Genomic DNA, 12,566 nt, shown 5'->3' on the forward strand with positions numbered 1-12,566 from the left:
AAAACTTTACTGGAACACGATATATAGTATCATGATAAAGAATACGCATTTCCAGGAGTAGAATACAGGTAACATGTTTTTCTTTCTTTGGGGGTGGGGTGGGTCACGCTGCCTGGCATGTGGGATCTTTGTTCCCTGACTAGGGATTGAACCTGCACCCCCTGCAAGGGAAGCATGGAGTCTTAAACACTGGACCTCCAGGGGAGTCCCCTCCAGCTCATTTTCTATTCTGGGGCATGTGCTTTAAGTGGTGGTGGTTGTTGTTTAGTCATTAAGTCATTCTATCCAGTCAGAATAAGGGATTCCTGCCTCCCTCCGATTTGCACAGCATTGCCGTGTAGGTTTGTGCTAGCTCTATTCACAGGCTGAGGGTTTTCAGTGATGGTGAGGCTGATATACCTGAGATACTGCAGATTACATTTGGGGTTCCTCAAGACCTCACACAATGGGGGAAGCATGTCATTCTGGTCGTTTCCTTGAAGGGTCAGATGTGTTAAAGTCTTGTGACCACCAAAAGCCATGCAAAAGTTCCGATAAGTGTCAGCTGGGGAAATGTTTTTGAGGCTAGGGAAAAGAACAGGTGTTAGCTTGAGTTTGTATACCTACACTGCATACACATAGAATAAAGAGCTGCCATGGGCTTAAGTGTTAGAATTAATTTTTTTCATATTTTTACCTTTATTGACATACTGTTCACAGATAAAACTGTGTATATTTAAAGCATATGACTCCATGTTTTGATATACAAGTACCTTGTGAAGTCACCCCTACTATCAAGCCACCACTGCACATAGATCCCCTTCCTTCTTTTCTTCTGTGGTGAGGACACTTATGATGAACTGTCTTAGCAAATTTCAAGTATTCAGAGCAGTAATGTTAGCAGTCATCACATTGGTGTCCATCAGGTCACCAGAACTTACCATCTTGCATAGCTGAAACTTTGTGCTGTTTAATGAACAGCTCATTACAATTAGAAGCTAGAGTTTCATTTTTTTTAAAGCAGGAAAGAATTTTAATTATTCAATTCTTCTCACAGAAGAAAAAGATCTGAACTGTTAGTAGCTGTCATGTCATAGATGGATAGATGGATAGACAGACAGATAGATGATAGATCTTATGAAAGTAGAAGCTCCAATTTCTTTGGTTGTTTCAAACTTTTTCCAAAGTGAAGTCAGTCATAAGCAGTCATTTTAGACAAAAGCTGTTCTCCTATGGCTTTTTGAGAAAGATAAGGCAGTATCTCTTTTTCTTGAAGTGTTACCAATGGATGCATTTCAACAATGCTATGTTCTTGATGACAAAATTATAATGGAGGAATCACAGTTCAGGTATTCAAAACTGGACTCAGGTGGCTACTGGGAATCTGGTCTCAGACACCTCTCTGCATCACTGAGAACTTGAACTTTCTTAAAAAGCCCAAGGACACCACCCTCCAACCCCACCCTTATGGTCTCTCCAATCTCCCCTTGTAACTATGTAAGCATTTCAAACCCCAAGCAATCCTTGCTCAAGGAGCACTCTTACTTCTTGCCAGTTCCAATTATAATTCTTGATAAACAACTCAGGTAACTGACTGTAACACTGCATTTTCTGCTTTATAAACCTCCTCAATTTTGTAGTCATGGGGAACACAGTTTAAACATTTCCTGAATCTGTGTCTCTTGGGCTGTGGTCCTAAATGACCCCAAATCAGCACCTTTTAATCTCAATCAAGTCTCCATTTCTGAAATGTTGGTTAACAGCCTGCTGAATACTTTGACTCCAAGGAATGCTCTTGGGCTTAGAATCAGGACTGCAGAGCCAATAAAACCCAAAGTGGGAAGAGCTCTTATTTCTCTGTGTCGAGAAAGAAAAGTACCAAAAGAGGACTAGCTACACAAACGAACCTCAGGTCCAGGAAAACTTTAACTAAAATGCTATCCTAGGGGGACAAAATGTGAGAAGCTTGGACATGCCCTGAAGTTTTAATGCAGGGACTAGCTGCTACTTACACCACTTTCTGGAGACTAGACGCAGCAGAGGCTATTTTTTCACAAAGAATTCTCACTGAAGAGGTACTGAGGAAGCTCTGACTGATGTCCAGAAACAGCAGACTCCTGCTTGAGTCAAACACAGAACAAAGATCCATCCAGAGAGGGAGCATGTGTTGCTCATTCTGGGACCTATGGGAAAGAGATGAAGGAGGGACTTAACAAACACTGCTGGAGAGAAAAGTGGCATTTGTCTGTCTTCGTGAATGTGTTTCAGGTTGCTCTATGCATTATTGTTGTTTAGTTGCTCGGTTGTCTTCTACTCTTTGTGATTCTATGGACTGTAGCCTGCCTGGCTCCTCTGTCCATGGGATCTCCCAGGCAAGAATACTGGAGGGGGTTGGCATCCCCTTCTCCAGGAGATCTTCCTGACTCAGGGATCGAACCTGCATCTCCTGAACTGGCAGGTGGATTCTTTACTACTGAGCCACCTGGGAGGCCCTAATAAGAAATTATAACTGTAAAAGTTGGGTGATTTAATTATTTAGCACAAGTATCAGACAACCCAATACCTAAGACATATTACTGGAGAAAGAACTTGAACTTCTCACATGTCAACCTAATAGAGCCTTAAAATAAGTCAAAATTCTAACCATATCATTGATCAAAGATTGAGAGCAATATACATCATTGATAAACACTTAAGAGTAGGTGTACACATCAATGGAGGTTATTTGGATATTTGATGGTAAATCCATATACGTAATATTCAAGCTAATTTATAACCATATTTGCTGACCTAAGATGATGTCCATAAAATCTTGAGAAAATACAATCTTTAAGTGGTTGCATATTCATATACAAAGATTTCTCAAAGAATGGTTATTTTGTTCTGGTGACTGGTCTTTAGTGGAAGGATTTTAGCAGAGGAAAGATATAGGAGACCTGGGTTCAATCCCTGGGTCAGGAAGATCCCATGGAGTAGGAAATGGCAACCCACTTCAGTATTCTTGCCTGGGAAATCCCATGGACAGAGGAGCCTGGTGGGCTATAGTCCATGGGATCGCAAAAGAGTCAGACACAACTCAGTGACTAAACAAAGATTTAGATAAATTAGTATGCAAGCCTGTCAAAACATCTGAGTGAAAGAAGGGGAAAAATTAGAATATGAATATAAATGGATCCATAAGGTAGAGAAATGCTGATGTCAAGTTACCATGGTCCTAACACTTTCTGGAAGTAAATCAAGCTTATGACTTCACCAAGTGGTGAAGGAAAGTGGGAGAATGTTAAGGGAATATATAAAACAGACACCTCCACCAGGGGGCTAATGAGGGCATTTTATTCTAGTTCAACATATATACATGAAGATTTCAGACACAGATTTCAGATAACAACGTAGGAGGGAGGAAGAGGTGAGTTGATAAGATGAATATCAGTATGTTGACAGGTATTACACACCACCGTGAGGTAGAGATTTTAGATTGTGACCACAGGACTTTATAAGCCAATAGACTTGAGCTCTAATCCCAGCCAAATACTCTTTTCTGAAGCCAATATCTTCATCTTAACATGGAAGGTGACCTGTTTCTAGTAGGTGCCAAGTTAGAGGTATTTGGAAGCTGCACATGATCTCAGTTGATGTTATTTGTGCCTAAATTGAAAATAACAAAGATTCATAACTGGCCATCTCATTATCTAAGTCTGTCAGGTGAAGTTCCTGGGAGGAGAGTCTCCGTGATCATGGGTGAGGTGTGGTGTTCAGAAACTTGGATTCAACTCCTAACTCCATCTTTAATGCTTTTCTTGAAGTCATGCCCCAAATGGGACCACCATGTTATACATCTCCCCAAATCTACACAGCCAACCTGCAGACTGAAACAGGTGGAAACATTTTAAAAAATGGTTTGGCTAAAGGAAAATGGAGGTGGGTCTTCAAAGAAGTTCTGGTTCCAAAGCTCCCATTTCTAATGCCATCATACCTCCTGCCTTGAATGTTAGGTTGGCAGGACACAAGGCCACAAGAGGCCACTTACTGACCTTAAGCAAGAGGGAGCAAGACACACTGGCTTTTTCTTAATGAACCATGGAATAAGCAAAAGATAGGAGAACTAGCCAGGTGAAAAATGAGTTCTGACCTTTCAACTTGAGTGCCTGATTCCAGTGCGGTATCATTATCCAGGAATATCCCCTCTTCTACCTGAAGTGAAAGTTTCTGCAAGTTTCCACAGTGCTTGAGGCAGAATGATGAGTGCACGACATCCGTTTCATTTTTCAAATGCAGGGACATCTCCTTAACATGGGCCATGGCATCTTTCACGAGCTGCTCCTCCTGAGACTCGTACAGACAGCTCAGAACCTCCTTCGTGTCCATTACGGAAAAGGATTTCTTCCCATGGGGCATCAATGTGTATTTCAGTAGCTCCCGCTTGATCTCCGTTGATACCAGACAGCCGAAAGTCGTCTCCAGCTCCATGGCCCTTCTTTCGTTGCAGAGGCCAAACAGGAAGTACCCGACGTGAGTCAGGCTGGGGTTCTTCAGCCTTTCCTCCTTGGACAGCAGTTTCCCCACATTCCCAACGTGCCACTGGCGGCCGCCCAGCCCTTCCTCCTCTTGCTCTTCCAGCTCCAAGACATAGAACATGGCGGCCAGAAGCTGCTGGACGCTGAGATGGATGAAAGAGTAGCAGGCCTCACCGTCTTCGCTCTTCTGGAGAATATTCCCGTCCAGGAAAGGACAGAGGGCAGATGGGTCCACCCCAAGTCGCCTGAGGTCTTCCCCATCGAACACAGAGCTCCGCATCCACACGCCCTCAGCAGCCAAGAGGCACAGGGGCTTGAGCGGAGCCCGGAGGCCCCGCCTGGGGCCGCCGCCATGCGGCGGGGGGAAGCGGCTGCAGAGGAAGCGCAGGAACAGGGCCGTGGTGGTCCTGCAGGTGGCGGCGGGGTCCTCCCCCCTCTCCATCTGCTGTCTCAGGCAGGTGCAGACCATCCAGCACACGGAGGGCGCCGAGCCCAGCTGGAACAGAGCCTCGTTGTTCTTCATCAAGTCGAAAGCTCGCAGGGCCTGACTCTCCTCTTCAAAGTGTTTCAGGAAATACGCCTTCCGGTCCTCCTCCAAGAAGCCCTCGATCTCTATGAAGAGCGGCTGTTCTGTTAAGAGCCGCAGCTCCCGCAGGGCTCCCGGTCGGGTGGTGATGAGTAAGGTGGCCTTGGGTAGCATCTTTCTCTTCAGTAAACTCCCCAGGAGGACGGGCACCGGCTTCTGCTTCTTCCAGTCGCCACATATGTCGTGGATGAGTGCCTCCGAGGGGACCTGCCTCATCATCATGTCGAGGATGAACAGGACTTTCTGTGCCTGGGCCAGGATCGCTGGTATGTCCTCCTGCACATGTGGCCAGTTGGTAGATATCAGCTCTGCAAAGGTGCACGTCCCCATGTGGTTGAGCTCCTTGCAGCTGAGGTAGAAGGCGAAGTTGAAGGTCTCTGCCAGGTTGTCCTGTGTCCAGTCCAGCATCAATTTCTTTGCCAGTGTGGTTTTCCCAACGCCAGCAGGACCGTGCAGCACCACAGTGTGTGGAAATGGCCCGGCCGGCATTTTAGGATTACAGAATGGGATCAGGGTCTTCATATCTTTGGGTGACAATACAAGGCATTTTAGGATTACAGAATGGGATCAGGGTTCTCATATCTTTTGGGTGACAATACAAACATCTTCACTGAGTCTGGCGCCTTCCGGTCCTCCTCCAAGAAGCCCTCGATCTCTATGAAGAGCGGCTGTTCTGTTAAGAGCCGCAGCTCCCGCAGGGCTCCCGGTCGGGTGGTGATGAGTAAGGTGGCCTTGGGTAGCATCTTTCTCTTCAGTAAACTCCCCAGGAGGACGGGCACCGGCTTCTGCTTCTTCCAGTCGCCACATATGTCGTGGATGAGTGCCTCCGAGGGGACCTTCAGCTCATCAAAACTGTCGAGGATGAACAGGACTTTCTGTGCCTGGGCCAGGATCGCTGGTATGTCCTCCTGCACATGTGGCCAGTTGGTAGATATCAGCTCTGCAAAGGTGCACGTCCCCATGTGGTTGAGCTCCTTGCAGCTGAGGTAGAAGGCGAAGTTGAAGGTCTCTGCCAGGTTGTCCTGTGTCCAGTCCAGCATCAATTTCTTTGCCAGTGTGGTTTTCCCAACGCCAGCAGGACCGTGCAGCACCACAGTGTGTGGAAATGGCCCGGCCGGCATTTTAGGATTACAGAATGGGATCAGGGTCTCATATCTTTGGGTGACAATACAAACATCTTCACTGAGTCTGGGCCAGAAGTTCTTCCAGTGTTGACAGAACTTCTTTTTCAATATATTTCTGTATTTATCTTGTTTACCTTCAGTGATAAGAGTCAGGGGATAGAAAGATATAGTTGGTTATTCATTAGGGAGATGATGCTTTGTTTTAAGTAGGAAAGGGAAAAAGAAATGAGGTTTATAAAGAACCACCCAACACCAAACTCACTCCAGGTAGAGAGGACAGACCTGGCTTTTCTCCTTCCAAATCTTCTTTCGTTTCTTGTAGGTTTGTGACATCTTCTTCCTGTATTTGGGCCAGCTCTGCAAAATACAAATTAAAGTGAGCTTGACACAAAACCGGTGTACTTCTTCTTCTTTTTCTTTCTTTCTTTTTTTTTTTTTTTTACCAGAAATATGGTGTTAAAGTGGACTCCAAGGAGTCCAGAATCTAAGTTTTTTGTCCACAGTGTGTGCTGGGATGTGTAAAGTTGGGTTTATAGTGATGAAGATAGCAAGTGAGTCCCTAAACCAAGTTGCATGCCTCTACTCTGTGGAACCATAACAAGAAATGCTGCCTCTATCACAACTCAATGTGGTTTATTGAAATTATTTGTCTATCTTTTCCAAAGGATTAGAAGAAGTGCCCATAAAACAGGTAATGGATCTTCCCCATAATAGTCTCAAGTCATTTTAGGAGCTCAGTATTAAAGTACAGGCAACTTGTAAGTATGCACCCAAGATAAATGGGCATATGTCTATACAAAGACTTGCACCCTCTATACTAAGAGTGTGCATGGCAGCGTTATTCAAGACAGTCAATAAATAGATATGATTCAAACTTCCCTTCCCTGATAAATGAGCAACCTAAACATTTTATATCCACTCAATAGAATATTACTCAGCAACAAAAAGGAATGGATCAGTGACACATGTAACAACATGGATGAACCTCAAAAGCATTTTTTTTGGAAAGTTGCTCAGTTGTGTTTAACTCTTTGTGACCCCCATGGACTATACAGTCCATGGAATTCTCCAGGCCAGAGTACTGGAGTGGGTTGCCATGCCCTTGTCCCGGGGATCTTCCCAACCTAGGGATTGAACCCAGGTCTCCCACATTGCAGGCAGATTATTTACCAACTGAGCCACAAGAGAAGCCCAAGAATACTGGAGTGGGTAGCCTATCCCTTCTTCAGCAGATCTTTCCAACCTAGGAATTGAACTGGGGTCTCCTGTGTTGCAGGTGGATTCTTTACCAACTGAGCTATCAGGAAAGCCCCCCAAACCTCAAAAATGTTATTGTAAGTAAAAAAGAAAACAGACACAAAAGACCACGCATATTCAGAAATGGAGAATATAGAGAGACAAAAAAATTAATGGCTGCCTGGACTTGGGGGATAGAGACCAGGGAACAGTTACATATGGACAAGAAGGATCTTTCTGGAGGTGATGGAAAGATTGTAAAATTGAATAGTGGTGATTTTTGTACAACTCAGTAAATTGACTAAAAGTTATTAACAGGTACATTTAAAATGAATGAAATTTATGATACATAAATTATACTTCAACAGAGCTGTTGAAGCAGACTTGAGAGTGAGACTAATGTTAAACTGGCCTCCACATTGGTTGAGGCAAATCAGCTACTTACCATAGGTCTCAATTTTCTAATCTGTGAGTTGATACTATCAAAGTTGTCTGAACAATTGGCAAAATCTTAAGAAAATTCTATATGACATACTCCTGATTTTCCATGAACTGAATTCTGGCTTTCCCAAATGTTTATTTCCCTCTTTATTCTTACATAATAGGAATAAGACAGGGAGGAAGGCATTCTCCATAAGACAACTGGGGACAATGAATCAGTTCAGTCCAGTCACTCAGTCGTGTCCGACTCTTTGCAACCCCATGGACTGCAGCATGCCAGGCTTCCCTGTCCATCACCAACTCCCAGAGCCTATTCAAACTCATGTCCATTGAGTCGGTGATGGGATCCAGCCATCTCATTCTGTTGTCCTCTTCTCCTGCCTTCAATCTGCATTCCAGCATCAGGGTCTTTTCAAATGAGTCAGTTCTTCACACCAGGTGGCCAAAGGATGGAAGTTTCAGCTTCAGGATCAGTCCTTCCAATGAATATTCAGGACTGATTTCCTTTAGGATGGACTGGTTGGATCTCCTTGCAGTCCAAGGGGCTCTCAAGAATCTTCTCCAACACCACAGTTCAAAAGCATCAATTCTTTGGTGCTCAGCTTTCTTTATAGTCCAACTCATACATGACTACTGGAAGAACCATATCTTTGAATAGATGGACTTTTGTTGGCAAAGTAATGTCTCCGCTTTTTAATATGCTGTCTAGGTTGACTATAAACATGTCTAGGGGACTATGAATATTGGTGAAATAAAGTTAGAGAGAGATGAGGTTCCCCCAAAGAGTGAGAGAGGACAGCCAGGAAGGGTCTACTTCATTTAGTTTACTCCAATATTGGATGTCCTAAGATCAACCTGGCTCTTTGTCTTCCTCTTCTCCTACATGCTGCTGTGTTTGTTCCTGGGTTTTCATATTTTCTTATCCCTGAAGAAAAGGGAGGGTGTTATGGTCTTGCCACTATGCCAGTATTGAAGCTTCTGTTTATAAGAGAGTGGAATTTCAAGATGTTTCAAGTTCAACAATTGGGTCTCAATGTCTAAGCCCAGATTACATGAAAAGGGTATTATTGAGGTTCTGGAGATAAAATTAAAGTGTCAGGCCATGATCTCAGTGCCATTCTGACAACTGAATTCCTGTGCAGCTAAGAAATGGGCACATACAGACAATGGCTCTTTCCGAGGGGCATCAAAAAGTCTTCAAGACAAATTCCCTAGTTTCTGACAAGGTATGTAAAGTTACATAGTCATAGGATGCAACCTTGGAACAGGGAGAAGTCATACAGGAGAAGAAATACTTCAAGTGCAACATGGATAATGAAGAGGTGAGGGAGTTCCCTGGTGGTCCAGTGGTTGGGATTCTGAGCTTTAGTGCTGAGGACCTGAATTCAATCCCTGGTCAGGAAGCTAGGACCTCAAAGGCAAAACAAAAGAAGAGGTGAATGTGTGGAACTTGTGAAAAGGTATCCAGGAGGCAACAGGATATGAGTATCTGAAGTTCAGGGAAATGCTGAAGATGTCACCTGGAGAGTCCTTGGCATATAAATAGCCAGTAAGACTCCATGTGAGCCTTCCAGGATAAGTATACATAGTGAAAAATGGCCAACCAACCATTCATTTTGAAAATTAAACAGGAGAGCAGGGGCTCTGGGGAAAAAATGTTTGTACACAGGTGATGTCATGTTGCCAAGAGTTAAGTTTTCTTTAAGGATTTTTTTTTTTTTTTTGATGTGGACCACTTTTATGAAGTCTTTAATAATTTATTACAATATTGCTTCTGTGTTTTTTTTTTTTTTTTTTGCCATTAAGGTACGTGGGGCTCAAACCTGCATCTCCTGCCTTAAGGTGAAGTCTTAACCACTTAACCATCAGGGAAGTCCCCAAGAGAAAGATTTTTAGACAAGGAACTCTCTGATGCTAGTTTAGTTAGAACATTAAATTAAATATCAACTTTGAGGCTGGTACTATTCCTTAAAGCATTGCCAAATGTCAACTCCAACAGATCATTAGCTTATGTTTGAATTTAGATCATAACTGTAGGACATTTAACATATTTATGTATCAGTAGAAGCAGTTAGATTTTTGGTAGGGGAATTATGTATGAATGGCTGTCTTCACTTTTCAAACCAGCCCCCAGTCTACAATTTTCTTGAACCCAAGTTATTTTTAAAGATACTGGGGATGTCAAGAGAAGATAATGTTGAAAATCACAAATTCAAAAATCATTTTTGGCCGGGATCAGCAAACATTTTTTTTAAAATCCTCTCTGCAAAGGAGCAGATAATGAAGATTTTCTGTTTTATGCCCAATATAGTTTGTTGCAATTACTCATCTCTGCCCTTGTGGGGCAGAAGAAGTCATAGGTAATATAATATATAAGCAAATGACTATGCTGTGTACAAATAAGTTTATTTATATTAACATGTAGTTAAATTTGAATTTCACATGATTTTCATAGACCATAAAATATTTCTTTTTTAAAAAATATAATTTATTGGCTGTATTGGATCTTGGGGTTTCCCTTATAGCTCAGTTAGTAAAGAATCCACCTGCACTGCAGGAGACCCAGGTTCGATTCCTGGGTCAGAAAGATCCCCTGGAGAAGGGATTGGCTACCCACTCCAGTATTCTAGCCTGGAGAGTTCCATGGACTGTATAGTCCATGGGGTCCCAAAGAGTTGGACATGACTGAGTGACTTTCAACTGGGTCTTAGTTGTGACATGTGGGATCTAGTTCCCAGCCCAGGGATTGAACCCTAGCCCCCTGCATTGAGATCATGGAATCTTAGCTACTCAAAAACCAAGCAAGTCCCTGTAAAATATTCTTTTGATCTTCCCAGCCACTTAAAAATGCAAATACCATTCTTAGCTTGTGAAGAAGTGAAGTAAAGTCACTCAGTTGTGTCCGACTCCTTGCGACCCCATGGACTATAGCCTACAAGGCTCCTCTGTTCACAGAATTTTCCAGGCAAGAGTACTGGAGTGGGTTGCCATTTCCTTCTCCAGGGGATCTTCCCAACCCAGGGATTGAAGGATCTACAAAAGCTGATGCTTTGGAAGCCATGGTTTGCCAACCCTGGCTTTAGGAGACTAAAGTAAAATTCAGCCTATTCAGATTCCAAGAGGAAGTTCACTCTCTCTCATGTTTGCATGCATTTACTGATTTCTGGCATAAACATTGCCTCATTGTACCTTTCAGTGTCTTACTGTTGCCCACCTGGATGACAGGAGAGGTGAGGTCTTCTGTTTCTTTGCATTCCTACTGCTCAGCATGATGTATTTTCTAATTAAAACAATCCTGAATTCTAAAATCTCACTTTTAGATAAAGTGAGATTGTGAATGGGGTGACTTACCTAACGACGGAGGCTTATTTTCCTGAAGTGACTTCAAAGCTGTTTCTGGAAAAAAAAAAAAAAAGGAAGAAATTAACATTTTTCAGAGCCCAGACCCTGGTAGTTGTACAGCCCTCTGAGTTTACTCAAGTGATTTTAAAATTTGCACCCTCCAGATGGCTTCAGGGGCTAAAACCATCACCTGTCCATTGAAGAGGTAACAGTAGGCTAAAAACTGAAGCTGGGACTTCCCTGGTGGTTCAGTGGTTAAGAGTCCATGTTTCTAATACAGGGGGTGAGGGTTTGATTCCTGGTAGGGGAACTAAGATCCTACATGCTATGTGGTGTGGCCAAAAAATAAAGATAAAATAAAATTTACAAAAAGCTAAAAACTGAATTTAAATTGGCAACTAAAGAAAATGCACTTTCTCCCCCACAAATTCATCAAAAGATCATCTGAATGCTGAGCAACTTCCACAAAGCAACTTCTGAATGCTGACAGAGGACACCAGGTACCCAGAAAGGCAGCCCATTCTCTTTGAAAGGAGGTAGGACAAAATAGAAAAGTCAAAAAGAGACAAAAGAGTTAGGGATGGAGACTCGTCCTGGGGAGGGAGTTGTGAAGGAGGAGAAGTTTACAAACAGCAGGAAACCCTCTCATCAGCGGGTCTGTGGGGAGTTTTGGAGTCTCCAACCTAATCAGAGGGCAACATAACCAGAAGAAGAAGAAGAAAAAAAACCCACAGAATCTGTGCCTAACTGCAACTCCCAGTGGAGAAGTAGCCCAGACACTCTTGTCTGCCACCAGCGAGCACGGGCTGGACAGGGAGATGTGGGCTGCATGCTTAGGGTAAGGACCAGGCATGAATGCCCTGAGGACAATCTGAGGGAGCTGATGCTTTTTAACTGTGGTATTGGAGAAGACTCTTGAGAGTCCCTTGGACTTCAAGGAGATCCAACCAGTCCTTCCTAGAGGAAATCAGTCCTGGGTGTTCATTGGAAGGACTGATGCTGAAGGTGAACTCCAGTACTTTGGCCACCTGATATGAAGAACTGACTCATTGGAAAAGACCCTGATGCTGGGAAAGAATGAAGGGAGGAGGAGAAGGGGACGACAGAGGATGAGATGACTGGATGGCATCACTGACTCAGTGGACATGAGTTTGAGTCAACTCTGGGAGTTGGTGATGGAGAGGGAGGCCTGGCATGCTGCAGTCCATGGGGTCGCAAAGAGTCGGACATGACTGAGCGACTGAACTGAACTGAATTGACTGAACCTCTACTCTAGATTTTTAATCTTTGCTTTTTGGTATTTGCTGTCAATTTTGTACCTTTAAGAATCTAATCTTCAATATC

The 12,566-nt window shown here is 43.5% G+C and overlaps 1 protein-coding gene across 1 annotated transcript in view; it reads right to left on the reverse strand.

Moving 5' to 3' along the window:
• Positions 1-12,566, reverse strand: part of NLRP2 (NLR family pyrin domain containing 2) — a 29,692-nt gene that overhangs the window by 6,453 nt on the left and 10,673 nt on the right. The window contains exons 3-8 of the mRNA XM_024979394.2: positions 11,232-11,276; positions 6,486-6,560; positions 5,916-6,337; positions 4,109-5,286; positions 1,992-2,162; positions 400-564 (exon numbers count right to left, since the gene is read on the reverse strand). Coding sequence (XP_024835162.1) covers positions 400-564; positions 1,992-2,162; positions 4,109-5,286; positions 5,916-6,337; positions 6,486-6,560; positions 11,232-11,276 — 2,056 coding nt within the window. The remainder of the gene's footprint in view (positions 1-399; positions 565-1,991; positions 2,163-4,108; positions 5,287-5,915; positions 6,338-6,485; positions 6,561-11,231; positions 11,277-12,566) is intronic.

This window comes from Bos taurus, chromosome 18 (genome assembly GCF_002263795.3).
Source record: "Bos taurus isolate L1 Dominette 01449 registration number 42190680 breed Hereford chromosome 18, ARS-UCD2.0, whole genome shotgun sequence".
Classification (NCBI taxonomy): Eukaryota; Metazoa; Chordata; class Mammalia; order Artiodactyla; family Bovidae; genus Bos; species Bos taurus.